Raw genomic sequence first — 20457 nt, 5'->3', positions numbered from 1 at the left:
TGCTGGATGTGTAAATAAAAATCTATTCGCTAACAAGTTTAACATGTTAACTTAAAAGGGAAAAGTTCAATGCTGTGTTCACAACTTGTTTCCGTTCTAAATGTAAGGTAACGAAGGAAACCACCACAATTAAAGGCTGTAGTTTGGTTTCATGTCAGCTCCATTTGATATTGCATTACTTTACTTCACTGTCGATAAAAATGACTCCAGTCCCGAACACCAAAGAAATCCTTGTTATCCACTGAATTGTTGTGAAAAGAGATAAGATGAAGAAGGGTGGAGGAGGATAAAAGAGGTTTGAGAATTAGACCCAAAAGGACTTACAACATGTGCTGTGCAGCGTCATGTCCGTCCATGTGCCGTTGGGTAAGCACTTCCTGACCTTGGGTCCCACGATCACTCGGTTTCCTCTGCAGATGTACTCTATCTCATAATCCACAGGGAGGATCTGCACACTGCGGATCTGTAAGGGAAACACGAACAGGAGGAGATTGGGAGGAAAGATAGTAATTAAAGCAGTATTCTCTGTCATACCAGATTTTCTCATTCACATAGGGACCCTCTACATTCTGCCTCAATGCAAACGCAGTGGTGCTATATGGCTGTGACAAAAGGTTATTCTCTAAAAAAAAAACATTTCATGGCAATATTGTCTGAATTGATGTGCTGTCACACTCTGAATTACACCTTCTCTCTAGTTGGGAAAGGATGGATATAGGATTGCCCAGCTTTATGTTTCAACTTCGTGTGTGTGTGTGTGTGTGTGTGTGTGTGTGTGTGTGTGTGTGTGTGTGTGTGTGTGTGTGTGTGTATTGTGTGTGTGGTTGATATGTGTGCAGATGTCAAGAGTGGTGAAATCAGATTTCAAACAGTTGAATGGCTCAGTTGTCGAGGTTTTGGTCCTTCTTCCTTTTTCACACCAATCCCTCTTCTAAGTAGAGTGCTTTTTAAAGGGGCACTATGCAGTTTTAGCTATTTCTTCGCTGTTTCCTAGCTTTTTGCTGACAGGTTCCTCTATAAAGCTCCCCCTACAGCTTCGGAATAGATTTTTGGCAGCTCCTATGTTTGCTTGGGTCTGACGTTCTGCCGTTTCTTTTTTCTCGGTTCCTCCGACAATGCTTTCCCAGCTTTCTGCTTCTTTTTTACCAGCTCGCCATGACAATAGTGTGAAAAACTCTATTGCTACCTTGTTCGTATAGCTGGCTGGTTCCTAAGTGGGCGTATGTGTGGGTACACGATCCGTCCTGCCTACACGATCCGTTCACGCATGCGCATAAATACGTAGCTGAAAACCTGGATTTCCCTGCACAATTGGTACCACGCATGCGTCGGAACACTTGACGGCCAAGCGTCACAACGGACAGCTTTTTTTTTTTTTTCATTTTATTAACAAAGAACAATTATATCGCCAGTTTGTATATATACGAAAAGTCAATACCAGAGGTGCATATACAAAATATATATATATATATAAAATTACGTATTAGCATTTTTTGTAGGCCAGACTTTTTTGTAGTTCACAAGTGCTCAACATGTAATCTACACTTTTTAGTAGTTTTTTTTTTAATAAAGTTATTTAAATTAACACTCGTCACTGATCCAAAACTGTGTACTGACATCTGTGTACCAGTCATAGGTGACATTATTATTAAGTGATCAACATGTAATCTTTTTTTTAATTTATTTTTAATTTTTTAATTATTGTTTACGCCAGGCTATGAATTACGAAGTGTTTACGTGGTGGCCAATCCAAAAATAGAAAAGGAGTTGTTACATTAACATTTGATTACATGTGGAATGGGAATTCTTTTTTAATGAGGGAAAGTCAAAGCATTTAAAAAAATAAAAAATAAAACATTTGCAAGACAAATACAGGGCCCAGGCCAGTAAAAAGAATATTCCAGCACCACATTAACAAGCCTCAAATCATGTTTCATTTTATTGTAACACGTTACATTAACATGCACTCGTTTGAAATCAGCCAAAGTCCGCATTTTTACGCGGGGGGCAATTTATTTTGCTGCAAAAAATTGCAGATTTCCAAGCAAAATAATGCAGGGCTTGCATGCTTTTTGTTGCTAAAAGTCACAAATATCTTAACAGTAAGTTGAAAAATGTTGTGTTTACTTTACACTAGGCAGCCATTTCCCCTGTTGCCATGGTAATGTTATGAAGTGACGCAATTGCACAACAAGACAAACCCATTCCTTTTTTCATTAGACCGCAGTATTTCCAAGTGCCCGCAATTTCATCGCATAAATATCCCAGATATTCTATTGAATTTTTAAAGAAAATGTGCCGCATAATCAAGGATTTTTGCAACAAATCTTGCGCATGTGCAGGACGGATCGTGCAGTGTCGTGAAGCCTGGTAAAACACAATTATCATCTGCGCATGCGTGAACATCTTGCGCATGCGCAGAACGGATCGTGTAGGCAGGACGGATCGTGTACCGACAGTATGTTTGCAGTGCCGTGAAGCCATTCGTCACTTCGCGAGACCTGATATCACGCAATACTTCGTGACGCTGAGGCCGGGGACTCCCCGGCCGAAAGTTGCAAGGGTGGTTTATCCCCTCACAGGCAAATGGTGGTCATCTCGCTCCCCCCAAGCGAGAAGAACACCATTTAACTTGAAAAAAGTCATATAACCATTCCAAAAACTCTGAAACTGTTTCGTTAAGGTAAATTAAGCTAAAAGAAAACTGCATAGTTCCCCTTTAATTTCCCACTCAATTCAAAAATGTATTGTTACATTACCTGGATGTTCGAGCTTCACTGCAAAGAAGTATGTATGCACAAAGTCAATTTTCACATTCATCTTCTGGGGGAAAGTTTCTCTGTGCTCACATTAAATCTTAGTTCCCACATCACAACTCATTCGGAAGCCAATCATGTCCAATATGCACCATGCGCAAACCTCCAGTGCACACACAGTGAATGGCCTTTTCAGTGAAGTAAGAGAATTTTGTGTCCAGCAGTTGAATTTCTGAACTGAAGAATATTCACAGATTCTGGATTCAGGAGTCCTGCAGATGTCGTCTAAAGAATCTTAAACTTCTGATATGTCTTAAAACATGTCTGAAGGGGGAATTTAAATTAACTTCTATACTAACAGACGTATGACATTTTTTTTTTGTTGCTTTGTTGTAATTTACAACTCTTTTCCCAGGTTAGTCAAAAATGAAGGGGTACTGGATAAAGTGAGGGGATTTTCTTAAATCTCACTCACCTGCCATTAGATCAGTTTGTACAAGACACATTTTGTTTAAACATAGTTCAAAGTCACAGAACTTTATTTTTGAATTCTAACGGAGATCCCGCAGTTTCCAAGGATATCAGATGTGTTAAGCTACATTTTGGGGCAATTTGGGTAAAATTATGCACAAGACATTTAGATTATTGTTTTGTGCTAAGCTAACCGGCATACTTAGGGAACAGGCATAAGAGTGGTATCAATCTTCTCTCAGCCAGAAAGCAAATCTGTATATTTTCCCAAAATGTCAAACTATTACATAACATTACATAATGATTTCTATGTTCTAATTTGATTTGGAAGAAGCTACATTACAGTTAGCAGAAACAATATTTTTATTATGAAAATCTTCAAGCCATCTGTGGTTAAATGTGCTTGATTTGACAGGTGAGGTTGTGTAATTTATGTCCAGAGCAGTAACAGCATTCTCTGTACCTGTTCTTGTGTCAGGCCTCTGTAGCGGATCCCCCCATCCCTAGGAGGCCGGATGATAGCGCAGCCTGAAAAAAAGAGAAGAGGAAGAAGAATGAAGGACGACAAGAGCAGAGATGGAAAAGCTCTGTCTCCAGATAATGTAGATATATTGCAGCAACATGACATATTGTCAATTTAACTGATGGTGCAGAATTTACATTTCATTCAGGTCACTTAGCAATCTCTGCGGAGTTACTTCAGTCCATTAAGGCATATTATAAACACACACACAAAGATTCCCGCATATATTCAGTCATAAACACACACACACAAATTACCTCCACTTGATGAATTATGTATGGGCACAACAAGAGATGGAACAGCAAAGAGAATAATCAGAAACAATAGTTGTGCCATCTCTGGATCTGAAAGAGAAGGAAGACAGAGGTTTAAAAAGAAAGTAGGGAAGTGTGACAGGGAAATTGAGGGTTTGGGGTAAAGAAAGAAGACAACAAGAAACATGTTACTGAGAAAACATTTTTACAGTATTGTTGCTACACTTAGTCGTCAGATACAGTCATTTTCGGTCCACTGCTTGTCTTTCTAAAAAAGGATGCATCAACTTTTGGCAAAAATTCTCCCTTTTCAACGTGCATGACTGCACAGAGAGGATGAGTCTACTTTTCTCGCCCTGCTTCTATTTGTATTTACAGTGTAGACAGCCCAGGTTCAGTAGCCAGCTTGGCTTCCTTTTAAAAGCCCTGTATAGAATTTCAGCTCAAGTTTTGATGGATGATACAGATATTTTCGCAAGAAGGCTGCCCATGAAAACATTTCATGCCAAGGGACACTCAGTAGATTTCAGAGTTATCTTAATGTCAAGGTAGAAAAGTATTTGGAACAGCTTTCAGAGAATGGAAACAAAAGCTCTCCATTGCAAGGCAAAAAGGCAGATTTAAAACGCACAATGACTCCTTTTCACTAGTAGGGGAAACTCCGGGACAGTTCTCCAGTGATTTAACATTGCAATCCTATATGCAACATTGTAAAACTCACAATGGACAGTTAAAAAGGGTTGATGCAGCAGAGCCAGAGATGATATTTCGTTTTAATTACATGCATTCATCTTCCTTGTCAAAACATGGGGCCTACACTACCCACATTGCAACTTCAATGTTGACATCACTTGAGGCAATTCATCAGACTTCACACAGCCATTAGAGGCTTTATACAGCTTCTTTCACATTATGCAGTAACAATCCATGATCTGTAAACAGACTTTGATATGTAAAATGAAAAGAGTTCCCCTGAATTTAAAATGAAAACAGTAAATAATATATCCAATGTCAACAAATAACAAATAGGATGTATTGTCCCAATGTATGGGAAAACTATTACATTAACTTAGCTCTACTTAATGTGTGAAGAGACTCCATTTGCTTAACAAGGATGGTGAAATGACAGGCCACTTGGTCGCCTAACGCAGATTACATGACTGCCAGAATAAGTGTGATTTGCTAATCAGCAAAAAGTCAAAAGACCCTTGAGTCCCATGAGCCACAGCGCCTCGAGTGCTGGAAGGGAAACACACAAACACAACTGACTGTATCAATGATAAACACACTATATATAGCTGCTCATTTGCAGTTTTGAATAATAAATGGTGCTTTATGAGGATGTCTCGCACACACAAACAAACACATACACTTATGCTTAACAAGGCAGTAAGGGAGTGAAGGGTGTGTGTGTTTGTGTGTGTGTGTGTGTGGGGGTAGGTGGGTGGTATAGGGAAGGGGGGCATAACAAAGCTGAACACCACAGTGAGGGAGACAGATGGCAGCAAAGCTTGCTTGTGGAAGACAGACCAACTCTGCTGGATACTTCATTAGCATTATCCAGTGTATTTTTAGAGTTCTCTGACAAGAAGCAGAGGTAGACACCACCAGTGTTTATTATGTTTGTGTGTATGTGTGTACGTGGGGCTGTGTGTTGGCAGCGTAGTGTGTGCTTTTGTCCTGTGAGGCACGAAGGGGAGGCAGTATAGAAAAAAAGGAGAGCCCAGCAGGAGTCATTAATATCAGCGATCACACACTGAGCCGGATAAAAGCAAACTATGTGAGTGAGTGTAGCACAGATGAAACAGCCTATCCAGCAGAAAGCCAGCTAACTCTATCAGCGCTGTGGCTGCAGCGGCACTGAGCAGACAGGAGGAAGGGGGGCAGTCGAGTTGCCTCAAGCTTTAAATGCAATTAAGGCTTCAGCACCACGGACAGCGCCTTCTCTGCTCCAAAACACTGCAGCCTTGTAGAAACACCTTGAAACACCCACAGCTTATCCACATTCACTTCTAACGTTGCACAGACACTGCTTACTTCCTTGTGTGCGTTATAATACCGGAAGCTGCCGTGGTTAGGAATGATCCGCTTCACACAGCACCATAGACAGTTTCATGTAGAGAAGCATGCAGTAGCTATTCTCAACCTCTGTGCAGCTCCACACGGGGCACACGCACACTGACTCAGATGCTGTATTTTGTGCATGGCTGAGCATAAACTATTGAGACGTGAGGGTCACAGTAAGGGTGCCACCAACCGTATGCTGCCCGTAGTTACTCGTCGGCTGTTGACAAGGGAATCCGTGACGGCCTGTAGAGGAAGGCCGACCATATTAAAGAGTCCTCATAAGAATAGATCTTAAAAGTAGCGTCTGGAATATAACGTCTCCTTAAAACCGACTGTATGTTCTTTTAAATAGCGTTATCCTCTCTTTCTAAAGCATAAAAACGCAAGCAGGATTCTTGCAAGAATGAACTCAAAACAAATCTGGCCTGTGCCCATCGGAAATGAATGGCCTTTGCATACAAAATGAAGAACGAATTTTGCATCTGTCTAGATTATCTGCATGGGAAATGTCTCTGAATAAATGTAGTCTAATATTGCGAGCTACAGTAATAGTAACATCTAGCCCCCTGAAGCAAAGCTTTAGCATGTGTACTTACTATTAGTTTCGATGCGCTCAGTCAGGATAGTAGTACGTCCTCCGGGGTGGATCCGCCAGGGAAAGCCCAATGTCGGGTTATTTGGTAAAAATATGCATCTTTACAACGGTGTTATGGCTATATTAATATGGCTATCAATGTGCAAGCTGCTCCGATCGCAATCAGAATGTTACAAAAACAAAACGTATCTCATTCGGCGTTTTTGTAAGTATTGCAGTTACGCATGGCAAAGCTAATAAATGTCAAAATCCATAAAAAAATATACATGCACTATATACAACGTATACCCATACACGACGAAACACCGATTCACCACACTCCCCTCCTTTTTTTCTCTCCCCCTACAATCTTGAGCTAATTCACAACGTCATGATGGAGACGCACCGTGCGTAACAGTCCCTCTCTCTCACGCATTTATCTCCCCCTTACCCCAAGATGAAACGCGTTAAGATCTGGGCCCACAACCGTAAAATATCACAATGAATCTTACGAGGAGGCTTTGGGTTTATGATGAGCTTGTGAATCTATCCAACGTTAATAATTGTATCACGGCAGGAGACTAGACACGGATGGGGGTGCGGATATGGCGCTGCCTGTGGTATTTGCAGTGACTATGTTGTTAAGCCTTTTTCTAAAGCCCTTTGGAGTTAAGTCGACGAAGCGGCAATCAGTCATTTCTACAACACTGGTCAACTCTGAAATCAATCCCATTGCCTCCTTTATCTTCCTCTTTTGTTTTTCCACCAGCCTCTGCTTCTCTTCTGCCATCTATTCTGAGATCCTGCTTCATATTTATATAGCTGCTGAATAATTGAAGGCAGGCTGGGAAAGACATAACCTCTCCCTCTGTCTCTCGCCATCCCTCTTCCTGCATCTGTAAAACAAGAACTCACATCCTAATCTGCCTCTCTACATTAAATTCTACAAGTCCTACAACAAATCAAATAAATAGGAAAATATGGCAATTACACAAGCCCAAGAAGTATGATCTGGTTTATTGATTATAGATATGACAATGCATTAACTGGAAAGTGCCATTCTGACTAAATAACAAATGCCGTTAAAAGGGTAAAGACTAATTATTAAGACAGAAGTGATGGTGGGGTGTTTCGGACAAACTGCAACAATGATTGAAATACACATGACAAATTGTGAATATCCAGAACAATCAAACATTCAAATCAGTTAATTCATGTTACTATACATCTTGATATTTTCCAGCTTTATAATAATTACATACATTTACAAGTCATTGTCTTGACTTTGTTTCGCATCTTACACTTTGACAATCAAAGTAAAATATAAAAGAAAATATAGAAATCTAAAAAAAATAAAAATCATAAATCTTCAAGTCTCATCAGAAATGGCACCTGGCTGACAAATTTTATTAAAATGTTCTAAAAAAAAGAAGAAGAAAACATAATAATAAAAGGGCACACACTTGTTCTTTAAATGGTTCTAATCAGAACCAAAGATGAGTTTCCAGCTAAGTGCTACTCATGCTAAATGTGTTACTTATCAAGGCACACTTCAAATTACAAGGGCAAATTGCTTTTGAAACGGCTAACAAGTGGAAATGCATTCGCTGCCAAAAAAACCACTCATATAAATATAATATCCAAAAAATAAAAAATTTGGACAAGGCTTTTGCACCACAAGACTACACCATAGCAACATAAAAAGAGAAACATGGCTACAGCTTCATCACCTTAGCTTTAATCTTAGTTTTTGTATCAGCATATAGCCCTGAATGCATGTCCTCAATGTCTGTTAGATAGTTAACTAGGAGTGCATGCTGTTGGAGTGGTAGGAGTCTTTCGCACTCCATTCATCATTTCAGGAATTTTCAAAAAACGCATTCTCTCGTGCCAAATATAAAGCACTGCTTGCAGCAAGTTACTGGAAATAAATATATGAAATGTGAATTCAAGCATGCTTTCACTCTGCACTGACAGGGAATCGTTTTTGTCATTTTTTCCTGCACACCAACTTGAGTTGTGAATAGGAGTGTGAATTTCAGTGTATATGGAGAGACCCTGTGACCCCTCTACCTTGAGACTAGACAAGAATGTAGGGGGAACAACTGGTCCCACGAAATTAGATTAGGATCAGGGAAAGTAAGATCATTCTTTGCTGTTCCTATGTACTCAAGGAACACATTCTACCCAGAATCCCTCAGAGGGAGTGAATATACTGTATACTTGTCCTGGAGGGTTGACAGCTCTTTAGATTCAGTAGTGTTCTAAGTAGGCTGCAATATTAACTATTGATCAGTGTCAGCTTTAGAATTTTTTGTCAGTCAACATACATGAGCTTATTTACACCATCATATTTCATACATCTTTAACTGCATTACACCAGTTTTACATTTGCAGACAATTTGCTATCTTTTACTTTGGTTGGTACCTATGTGTTAGGGATGTTTGTCCTATTTTTTACTTTTTTGATAACTCACATATTTTACTTCTGAAGTGTTTATATGCTTTATCTATGACAGCCTCACAAACTGAAGCTTCGGTGGTGCTGCTTGTAGAACTGCTGCTGGCGCTCTTTGGCGCTCGCTTCCGCCAGCTTGTCTCTTCTATCAATCACTCCGCCTCTCTCCTTCTCCCCCTCATCCCCGGTTACGCTCCCTACATCGCTGAGGTCCCCGAGGTGCTCAATGGAGTCATATTTCTCTAAGTCGGAGGCGATGGTTTGCAGGCTGAAGACCGAAAGGGAGTCCGACCCCGCCCGCTCCCTCTCCTTTTCATTCTCCTTGTCCTTGTATTTCTCCAGGTCGATGGCTGCAGCCACTCTATCCTTCCCCGTCGCACCACCGCCGCACGCTCCGCCTTCTTTCTTAACTCTGATGTCGGACTCTGCTCCAACGGGGGGACTCCGCCCACCGCAGACACTGGTGCATCCTCCCTTGGCCTGGTCCCTCCCCCTCTGAGCGTGGATCTGCTCGCTGATTTGTTCCAAGTTTCTTAAGGCGATGGAGTAGCGGGTCTTTACTTTGGCTACGTGCTGTTCCAGCTGCAGCACTTTAGTTTTGTTCTCCTGGAGTCACACAGAGGGCACAGACACTTTTTTCATCAATTTTTACAATTATTTTTAGCAATCGTGTCAAGAACCGGTGCTAAACTGATACCAATTCTAGACTTGTCAGAACCAAAATATCGATAAGCTGCTGGACAAAGGGTACTGCTATTGTTTTTGATGTCACGCTGCCAAGTATGGTATGTTTTTTAAACTAAAATGTGTTAGGCTATACAGCAAGTAGCAAACTCCTTTAAGGGATAACTCAGTGTGTCTGTAATAATGTATAATGCCTGTATAACGTAAACAAGTGAGCTGCAGAGAGTAAGAAAAGAGACAGACAATGTGTGTATGTGTAACACGGAGTGTGAAGATAGCTGTGAACCTAGAACTTTGTATGTGTGTGTCTGTCTGTCTGTCTGTCTGTGTGTGTGTCATTGATGAATATTAAACAGTAAGGTTATAGCTGTTAAGCTAGCAGTGCAGTGTGTGTAAAGTTTAATTGTCGAAGAATAAACGCGTCAACCAGTCAAGACCAAGCCAAGTTCCACCCGCTGATAAAGTGACGGGTTAGACCCAACGTGACCAAGGAGATAAAGTGGTCCAGGCTCACTTACATAATGTGGGCTGACTGACTTTAAAGGTGAACCATCTATTCTGCTCCTCCAAGTTATTATGCTCTGTTAAACCCAGATTGAACTGTTCTGCCAACTGATTTTGTATTGCTTATAGTTGTTAGACCAGACATTTGAAACAATTGCTTTTGTCTGGTTATTTACACAGGAAACAATTTGACTTATTTCTGAAAAATAAAATAAATGTAAATTCTTCTTATGTCTTTATTCTTTGAATTAGAGTTATAGAAGTAGCATAGAAAAGAGTATTGAATTGATAAGCAGTACCGTATTGATAAAATCCTAACCATAGCCATCCCGGATTGATTTTATGCCATAATCTACCAGTGACCTCCAATAAATTCATAACATACAGAATATGTTACAGCATGTTTTTTGCCAACTCAGCAGCATATTTTCAACGCAACAGAACAACTGATTTTCTTCATCCCGTCTGTGGTTAAGGTTTCACAAACAGAGGTATTACTGGGCTCTGTATGTCTGCATTACCTCCAGTATGTGGTTGAACTGGGCCTTGAGCTCAAAGTAAGGTTTGGATTTCACAATGACTCTTTTTAGGGACTTCTGCAGCATCTGAACCCGAGCTTCGGCTTCCTGACAGGCGTGCGTGACCCGCATGTGCTCCCTCTCACTGCGGAGTCGCTCTTCCTCAGCTTCGTTTACCTGTGAGAGACACACACAGGAGTAGGAACACCCAAACACACACACACACACACAATCTTCATTCTATCATTGTCTCCACTAAAGTTTGATCCGTATTTAAAGAGTCCCTATAATGCCTTTTTTATGGATTTGTCTCTTTGTGTTTGCAATAGATGTATAAAGTACAACAAAAAAAAACATTTCACTCCAAATGGAGCTTTTTTCTCCCACAGACAGCACTTTCTCAACTGCATAAAACGGATCGCCCACATTCCTGTTGGAAATTCATCAATTAATGATGTCATTGATTGAGACAACTAGCCCAAATTTTTCATTTTTGCTACCCATAGGTGCGGCCAGAGTCAGCAGAGCCAACCCAGTGACTAGTTTACATTTGGTTGACCAATCACAACAGAGTGGGAAAGCTGACCACTCAGAGCAGACTTGGCTTTTCAGGAAGGTGGGCCAAGAGCTCAGACAGAGGTTGGAGGCACTGCAGCAATTGGCAGTATTAAAAACGTAGCATGTTTTTAACTTCAAAGCATGTAAACCTATTGTAGTAGGCCCCAAGAGTACAAAAAGGATGCTGAAAAGGTGTATATAAGGGGCTCTTTAACTGTCAAACATGAGTCTGACTGTTGTGGAAGCACAACACAACTGTACATGGCCCACTCAACCCAGGTCTGATATTATTGTTTAATAGCATGTGTACAGCATGTCTCCTCCTCTCTGTTACCTTGGAAGTAGCATGGTTGAGCATCTCCTGCCAGGTGGGATCCAGGGTGTTCTTGCCATCAGCCATCAAGCCCTGCTCTGCTACATAGACCATCTCCCTGGCAGCTGTGTGCATAGAGACCGCTCTCTCATAGCTCAAAGCTGCCTTCTGGGTCTCTTGCTGTGCCTACGGAGAGCAGACAAAAAATGTACAGCCTACAGAAGTGGAATATGACAAGGACACATCCCCTGTTCTGTTAAATCCAATTACAGTCAGATCTCTGTGAAATTGTATTTGTAAATTATAGTTTTTGATTTACAAATATAATGAGGTTTAGTCTATCCGGCCAATAAATATAGAAACAGTTAGGTAAATAAATACAATCATTTATTTAAAGTACGTTTTTAAATGTTTACAATTTCCCATAAAGAAAATATCACAATATTGCTAGAGCCCCTGCAGTAGCAGAACAAGTATTTGGATTGTGTGTATGGTTACATCCAGTAAAGTTGGATTGCAGCTTACACCTGGCATTAGAAGGAATCTTACATGCATATTGAATGACTGCTTGGGATTAGAGCTCTGTTTTCTGCTCAGATATACTTTTAGATAATGAAAACTGAAATAGTTGCAATATAGGTAATACATGATTTTCCAAATCTTGGCTTTGTTGTTTGGCATAGGTAACAGTGTGTAGGGGAAAAGTCCTGTTAAAAAGGAATGCATTTTCAGTAGCACTACACTATTTATGTGGACAAATGTGCCCCTGAGCACCCCTAAATGCTGTCTGAACAATCAGATCCCAATATGTCTACACCCTTGAATCTGTGTGCCGAGTCTGAGGACACTTCAGATGGCCTTCCTTACACTGAGGCTAGAACAAACAAAATTTTAGGCACTATTTTTATTCTAGTATTGTGGACTCTTGCATCTCAATATATTTAGCTGTATTTCTATTATACTGTATTTAAAGGCATACATACTAGGGGTGAAACAATACCTCAATCTGGATTGATTTATTTACCATTTTAAAATTTCCATAAATATTTATTTTTTGTTAAAAATAATAGTTTCTTTTTCATATTAATGTCTGGAAGAGTTCAATAATAAAATTGTCAAATCATATTTTAGTTGCTTTTTGTGAGTTAATATAAATGAAACTAATTGTGTTAAATGGAAATACAGTGGCTAGAATAGGTTTACAGACCCATGCTAAAGTTGATTAAAAAGAGGAATAAAAAAAACATCTTTTGGAAATTGATCTTAATCCCTTATTCCAATTTTTTTTTGAAAATCCAACCTTTTAAGGACACCAATTTTCTTTGAGAATGAATAATGTATTGTAAAAGGTTGGCTTAATAGCTGGTTGGATTTGCATTGAGAGATGATCTTCATCCCCATTAATTCCAAAGGCCAAGGGAACTTTATCAGGATGCATAGTATCCTGGATCCATGAAATAACTGGCCTTTAAAAATTAAAATGTGCCTGCCTCTATGGAAATCTAACATAGAGGTGTGTGTACTTATGCCCCTTGTATTTTAAGGAAGAACATGTATTTATTTACAAAACATTAATCATTCACAAAGAAAATTAGTGTCCTTAAAAGGTGGGATTTTCTGATTTTTTTTAATTAAGGCATTAAGATCGATTTCTAAAAGAGGTTTTTTTCTTTTATTCCTCTTTCTAAATCAACTTTAGCACGGGTGAATAAACTTATTCAAGCCACTGTATGATGTCTCAATCTCAGGCACCTGAACTGAATAAAATTCCATTCGTATCATGGAAGACTTTGATATCAGCAAATATTGTAATATTGTGCAAATATAATACTCTATCATTCTAAAACTCAAAATTGACACCCCGAGTACATACCCCAGTTTGCCTTTAAACAACAATATTTTAAACAGGTAATACACATTTAAATATTTTTCGACACACATGATGTTTGCGTGTACCTCTTTCGCAAGGCGACGAGCTTCGTAGTAAGGTCTTGCTTTCTCTATGCAGCCACCAAGCTGAGAGCTCTGAGCATTTAGCTTCCTGGCAGACTCTGTGAGGATTTTCCGGTACCCTGATCTGGCATCCTGGATGGTTAATGCATGAAAATGACAAGATTAGATATGACTGATTAGATTCCACAAAGGAGTATGGCTACAAGTGAGCAATCAATTCACTTGAGTGTACTACTATCAGCACACAAACATTTTCCATTTAACAGGTTCTGACTTTTCCAGACATTATGCTTAAAGGTATTGAAAACAAAAGTGTCATATTGGTGAGGACTAACAAAATATTCAACAGCAGAGACTCTACACTAGGGTGTTAGTTAATGTTCTTTTCACATTTCTCATGAATTTTGTCAATATCAACGTGTTTCATTCCATCTGTTTTACATATTTTTCAGAGGTGTAGGAAGACTAAACAAATGCCCTAATTAGGTGGAAAGTGTATTTCCGTTTACTAAGAAATGTTTATGTTTTACTTACATCCAACTGGAGCTCTAGTCTATTGATTTCTGCACTGGCTTCATTAAGATGCTCCAACTCTTCCTGTGGGGGGGAAACGTGCTGATTTAGGCCCTTATTAATTTGACTCAATTCAATTCAATTCAATTCAATTCAATTCAATTCAATTATATTATATTTTGTTTATGTAGCGCTAAATCACAACAACAGTTATCTCATTGCTTTTTTCATAAACTGTTATTAAACAATAGACTGTACTCTATGATGTTGTTTACAGAAACCCAACAATTTCCACCAAGAGCAAGCACTAGGCGCCAGAAGCGAGGAAAAACTTCCTTTTAAGAGGCAGAAACCTAGAGCAACAACTAGAAAAAAGAAATTGCATATTCTTTCAACACATACAGTCTGGATGAACATAGCTTCAGTTTATATCTCATATACAGTATTATGATTACATTTAAATGCAATGGTGGAATGGTTGAATGCACAGGAGGCACATTGGGGCTGGAATAAAATTACATACTAGGTATGTTACTATGGTGCAGTGTGCATGTCGGTGCAATTAACAAGATACTCACTTTTGATTTTACAACCAGATTTGCACAGATTATGCACATAGCATATAACCAGCCCCTCATAGTTAACGTTACCTCTCCGTTAGGCTCAATCAAAGTCATACCAGTGTTAGCTACCAGGTACTGTTAACAATGCCTACATCCTGGCTGATTAATATGTTTACATTTGTGATGGAGGTTAAATAACCACTAACAAAGCGATCAACAGTTTCTGATACCTGGATTCTGGGGTCCAGTTCTTCCTCGTAGGGGCTGTGTAATTGCTCACCAACTCCTTTTTGTTTTTCATTTTCGACTTCCTCGCAGGTGTCCCTGAGCGCCGTCTCTAGTATTGTTCCATTAGTTTCCTCGTCCCCACCGGGAATAACCTCCCTCCAATCCCCCACGTCTGACTCCCCGGATCCGGCGGGGCTCTCTCGCAAATCGCCTGGCTCCATTCCAGGCCACACAGTTTCGCTAGCAGCGGCGTTAGCTAAGGTTGCTTCGCCAGCAGACGTGGTGGCTAATTAACCTAAAAGTCCGGGTCCTGATAACAACGGTTGTGTTACTCACCAGGGGTAAATTAGAAAATATTTCCGGTGGTGGCGAGTGTTGCTGAGTTTGCAATCTGCCATACCGGATTACACCGAAACACGAACCCACTGCAAAGCTAGCATAGCCTGCACCCTAGCTCGCTAAGGCTCACCGTCAGTAAGAATGTCACGGTTAGTTAACAGCAAATAGGTGATAACAAATAGCTATACTCAGATGAAACATAAGAGGAGACCAATTAGTCTGTCCCCCCATCACATGTGTTTTTTTATCCATCTCTTACCGGTTCTTTATTACTTTAGCTAGGCTAGCTAGCTAGCTAGCAGTTTCTGTCTCACATCAGCATCATTACAAATGAAGTAAACAGAGGAGCATTAGTTCCGAAACGGATGCGCTGAAACGTGTGGGCTAGGTCGGCTTCCGTAGACATCACTGGCACAGATGCAGAATGAAATTGAGCGAGTAACGTTTCCGCAAACACGTATTATACGACTTCTTTCTAGAAATGGAATGTCTCATTAGTGTTACTACACTAAAGTATATTCTGTATTTTCTTTAAAACCTGTATCGTAGCTATATCATGGCTTTACTAGAATCTTAAATAATGTTCGGTGGGTTTGAATTTTGGCGGTAAAGATTTACTCTTAAGTAACTTCCTAAGTGGATATTATTTATCCTGTAACACTATTGTGTTAGTTCATGGGGCTTCAACGTGTTTTAGGCCAAGGATGACGAAGCAGGGACCCCCGTATAGAATTGAGTTGCATATTCAACTGGGCCTACAATAACGTGTAGGGCGGCCTAAAGCCTTTTCATACATTTGTATGGTGCATAATTGAAATAATAATAACTGACATATTAATATATTTACATACGATTGCACCTTACCAGCAACCTGTATGTTCATGATCTCCACGGTCAGCTGTTTTGACGTGTGTATTTTAAATTTGTACCCTACTGTTAACCAGTAATATTGACGACACTTATTGACCACCTGTTTACATTTGGGTTTTGCACTTTTTTGATCATCTTTACGGTTTACACTTTGTTTATTTGCCCTCTATATTGTTGTACTCTTTCCCACTTTGTACTGCATTAGCGGCACAACAATTTTCTTCGTGATAAATAAAGTTTTATCTTGTCTTAATATGAACTGAGAAAATATGGCAATCTGTGAAAGCTAACGGACTCAAGCAACTCATCAAAAAGCAAATTGCTTTTTTTAATGCCAAAATATACAAACTCGGGTTACAAACCTGCAAGGTGTACTACATTGGAGAATTATTCAACAAAATGATGTGACATTCAAATGTAAGCTGGAAGAACTGTTTTTTTATAGAAGACGATGATAATCAAATGACAGATTATACTGCAGGTATGACCAGTCACCACCACCATAAGCAACCATACCACAGAATATATTTTCATATTTGTACCAGACATAAACAGTTCACATAGACTACCATTATTTGAAAATAATTTAAACAAAAGTGGCAAATTAGGTAATTGCATTGAATATATTTATGGATGTCATGTGCACAATTAGCAGGATATAAAAATAGATGTCTGGTGAATTACAGCGGCCGTGTCTAACAAACAGTTCAGGCAGGTGTCCTGCATTATAAGATTGTTTCGGAGTAATGAAAAAGACCTGAGTAGCATTGGCAACACCAGAAAGAGAGAAAATCCATTCAGCATTATCAAAGACTTACATATCATTCGCTCAAAGAGAAACTTTAAATACATCAGTCTTTGGTCTGGAATGTTTCCCCAACTGACATTCAGAGATTACAAAAAAGGCTTATCCACATACACTGTTTTCTGGATAATCAGCTCCAGCTGGGATCATACTGGGTCCATCCTGGAGGAGGGGCCAAGTAGATTCTTTTTCCTCTTGAGATGAAACTGACCACTCCTCTGTATCCTGTCCTTGGGACTCCAGACTTCAAGTCATCCATCACTCCCAGGTTTTTGGCCAGCACTTTGAAACTGTCCTTACTTGAGTATTGAAGGCGGAAGGGCCCAGTTCCTTTCAGCTGTCCCTGCTTAACATCTTCATATGTAACCAGGGGAGCACTGTAAACCTCCTTCTCAAAATGTTCTCTGTATGTCCCCTCCTTCAAGTAACTCAGATCTAACTTGGTGAAAAACACAAATTCGGTATTCAGTTTAATGTATCGCAGGTACTTGTCATAAAACTGACCCAGACTCACTCCTTTCCGGCCGAAGGTTAAACTTCGTGAGATCTCTGGACGTATACAGGCACGATTGCGGCGCTGCTCTGGCTGACGCATCCAGTCATCCCAGAATGAAGCGGGCCACTTGGGCTCCAGCTCCTCCCACACCTCCTTAAGGAGCATCCACCCCAGACCTGGAAAGAAGTCTGTCCTGTATAGCAGGTTAGCCTTTCCTGGATCCACGTAGCCATCCCTGCCATTGTCATTCCAGGCTGACACGCACCACAGACTGGGGTCGGATTTCAGGAGTGGCAGCAACGCTTGAAAGTACTCAAAGAAGTCTGGCGCCACCTAGGGTAGGAGATGAATTATGTCATTTTAGTTTAACATAACACCTGTCAACAAGTGAAATCAACAGTTTTAAGGAAAAAATAACAACTGTGAAAATATCCATCTTATTCATTGTTTAATATTGAAAAATAATGAACATTCAAATGCAACCATAGGCTTTTGAACCTCATTAAAAGACTTAAAAAAGCATGAACTGGAGCAATTTGATGCCACTTATTGATGAAATGTTTACCTCAAGGTCATCCTCTACAATCACAACAGAGGAATGAAAAAAGGTCTTGAACACTTGGTTAAGAGCCCAGCGGTAATGCCTGGAGATTTTGTAGTAACCCTGAAACTTCTTATGTTCTGGTCGCACAGCGATATCTGACAAATCCGGCTGTTTCAGATGAACTACTTGATTTCCATAAGAACGGATCACCTCAGCAGTTTCGGCGTTTCCACAGTCCTGACTCACTATGATTGGGAAAAGCTCTGCTGAAGGACGGAGCTCCAGGAGTTTGTCCAAGCAGCGCCTCACGGTGACCCTGTCACAGGCGATTACTAACACGGGAATGACAGGCTGACGTGGGACAACAACCTTTGGTCCGTTTTTGTTTGACGGCTCCCACAGCGACTTCTGATTCTTGATCAGCATCAGGATTTCTTTCTGCATTTCAAGCTCGGCTTCAAACGTGTCTGCCATTCGGAGCACATCTCCCATCATATCATTAGTGGGCCTTTCAGCCACTTCTCCGTGCTCTCCGCCCGTCTCGCCCGGCTGGCTGGGTGAGGGCCTGCCCCACAGCAGAAGCACCAATATGGCATTCCAGGTGATAAACAGGAACGCACCGCAAAAAATAAGAGAGCCTCTCTTGCGAAACATCGCCCAGAAACTATAAGGGAGGAGGGTGGGTTCAGGAGGACAGGGTCGGAATAGAAAGATGTGTCCTTGTTACAGACAATAGGTATGGGATATGGAAAAGGCGGCCTTTTTATCATCACAAGCACATAATCAGAGATCTGGAGTCACGTTGTTGGCACACTTGGAAGTTACTAAAGTTATAGGGACACAATACAGTGTCAATGATGGTGAAGATCGATGGAATATGATGGACAGGACTCATCTTGGAGTAAAGTTGTGATTCTGACAGATCCTCAACTTTTAACATCCTCTTAAATCTGAAATAATAAGAACAAAATCAGAATAGGATTTATTGCCAAAGTAAGTTTACCCTTGCATGGAATTTGGGGTGTTTGGTGCATACAATACATAGAAATGGAACAAACAATATAGTAGAGCAAAGTACTAACTTTGCTAGTTAAGAACATACATTTCCAATAAAAGTAAACACAACGTACTTAAAAAAAATAAAGTTTGCAATAAAAGTGAAAACAAAGTGGAAGTAAGACGTGTGTAACAACATTGTTTAAAAAAAAGATACCAATGAAAACCTTTATAAGTGCTAATGTCTTTTTCGAAGGAAGTTGCTCCCTGTGAACTGGAGTGATGATTCACCCTTTCTCTGATCGATTTGGTTTTATCACCTGTGGCTGCCTCGCTAAATATACGCCAAACCGCGTTATTTAGACAATAAAACACAACCATAAACACCGACTTCCTACCTCGCTGTTTTCCCGAGTGCTCAGCAGGTTATACCAGTTACACTGTAAATACTGTAGCTTGAGGAGGAGCGTGTTGAAATTAGCCCTTACCTTTTAAGCGTGTCTGTTTTTTGTGGCCATTTCTTCGATGACAAGCAGCAAAGTTGAACAACACGAGAAGAGAGGACGGTTTGGAGCCGACGTGAAACCGTTCTCTTGTTAGTTTCCCGGCTATAAAAGCAACCTAACCCCCCTTTAGTTGATCTTGTTTCTCACAAGACTGGAAGAGGAGGAGGAAAAGTAACACGACGACTTCCTGGGTAGCGAGCAGTCACGGGAAGTCCCGCCTTAACTGTCACCTTGAGAAATTACGCAACACTTAGACGTCCGAGCGGCTCTCAGAGGAGCTAATTAAGAAACAGCAAGCTTTGATGTCTCTGTAAACATTTATTGTCTGCTTTCACACACTGTGGTGTCAAAATATGTTAATGAAGAGATCCTATCTTATGTAACAACATACATATTCTGCTTGAGCTGCAGAGAAGTCAGTGGCAAAGTGTTTGGTTTAGTGGAGACATGTGGTTTTGATTTTCTACACACTGATGACAACCTCCCAAACAGCATATAACAGCGTTTATATAACATACTTTTTTATCTGTAGGGTGTTTCCTAACTAATATAGGTCTTGTACTGCAGGCCTAGTTATGTACGATTTTCAGGTACTACTTGTAGCCTAATTTATTTGAGTATATCCATGTTATGATACTTTGTACTTCTACAAAATTTCAGGGCAATATTGTACTTTATACTCAATTACTTAGGCATATTTGACATCAGTTACTACTTTGCAGATTTAGACAATGATTACAGAATTAACTAGGCTAATTAAAACAAAATGCAATACTAATTATCATCCAGTAATTGATTGGTGTCAAGAGTGTGTACTTTTGCTTAAGTAATATTTGGAATGCATGACTTTTACTTGGGAATTTTTAAACTGTGGTATTGCTACTTTGATTTGAGCAAAATTTCGGAGTATCCTCGATCTACTTCTTTCACCAGCTTATTTCAGCTGCATTGGGCATGCATAACT

The 20457-nt window shown here is 40.1% G+C and overlaps 3 protein-coding genes across 3 annotated transcripts in view; all 3 read right to left on the bottom strand.

Annotated features, from left to right (window-relative positions):
* Positions 1-7103, bottom strand: part of gabbr1a (gamma-aminobutyric acid (GABA) B receptor, 1a) — a 59478-nt gene extending 52375 nt beyond the window's left edge. Inside the window, exons 1-4 of the mRNA XM_034873600.1 lie at positions 6668-7103; positions 4008-4094; positions 3691-3755; positions 325-463 (exon numbers count right to left, since the gene is read on the bottom strand). Coding sequence (XP_034729491.1) covers positions 325-463; positions 3691-3755; positions 4008-4086 — 283 coding nt within the window. The 5' untranslated portion in view covers positions 4087-4094; positions 6668-7103. The remainder of the gene's footprint in view (positions 1-324; positions 464-3690; positions 3756-4007; positions 4095-6667) is intronic.
* A 542-nt stretch (positions 7104-7645) lies between these two features.
* On the bottom strand, positions 7646-15636 carry sh3bp5la (SH3-binding domain protein 5-like, a). The gene is made up of 6 exons (XM_034873601.1): positions 14940-15636; positions 14168-14230; positions 13637-13765; positions 11702-11866; positions 10813-10986; positions 7646-9709 (listed from the first exon to the last, which is right to left on the bottom strand). Exons 1-6 carry the CDS (start codon positions 15156-15158, stop codon positions 9167-9169), a joined length of 1293 nt encoding a protein of 430 aa, XP_034729492.1. The 5' UTR covers positions 15159-15636; the 3' UTR covers positions 7646-9166.
* Positions 15637-16453: 817 nt separating this feature from the next.
* mgat1a (alpha-1,3-mannosyl-glycoprotein 2-beta-N-acetylglucosaminyltransferase a) lies at positions 16454-20191 on the bottom strand. Its single transcript, XM_034874783.1, has 3 exons — positions 19476-20191; positions 18013-18941; positions 16454-17780 (listed from the first exon to the last, which is right to left on the bottom strand). Exons 2-3 carry the CDS (start codon positions 18643-18645, stop codon positions 17082-17084), a joined length of 1332 nt encoding a protein of 443 aa, XP_034730674.1. The 5' UTR covers positions 18646-18941; positions 19476-20191; the 3' UTR covers positions 16454-17081.
* Between the last annotated feature and the right edge of the window lie 266 nt (positions 20192-20457).

This window comes from Etheostoma cragini, chromosome 6 (genome assembly GCF_013103735.1).
Source record: "Etheostoma cragini isolate CJK2018 chromosome 6, CSU_Ecrag_1.0, whole genome shotgun sequence".
NCBI lineage: Eukaryota > Metazoa > Chordata > Actinopteri > Perciformes > Percidae > Etheostoma > Etheostoma cragini.
Note: the sequence above shows the minus strand (reverse complement) of the source record. Positions and strands in the feature narration are given on the sequence as shown.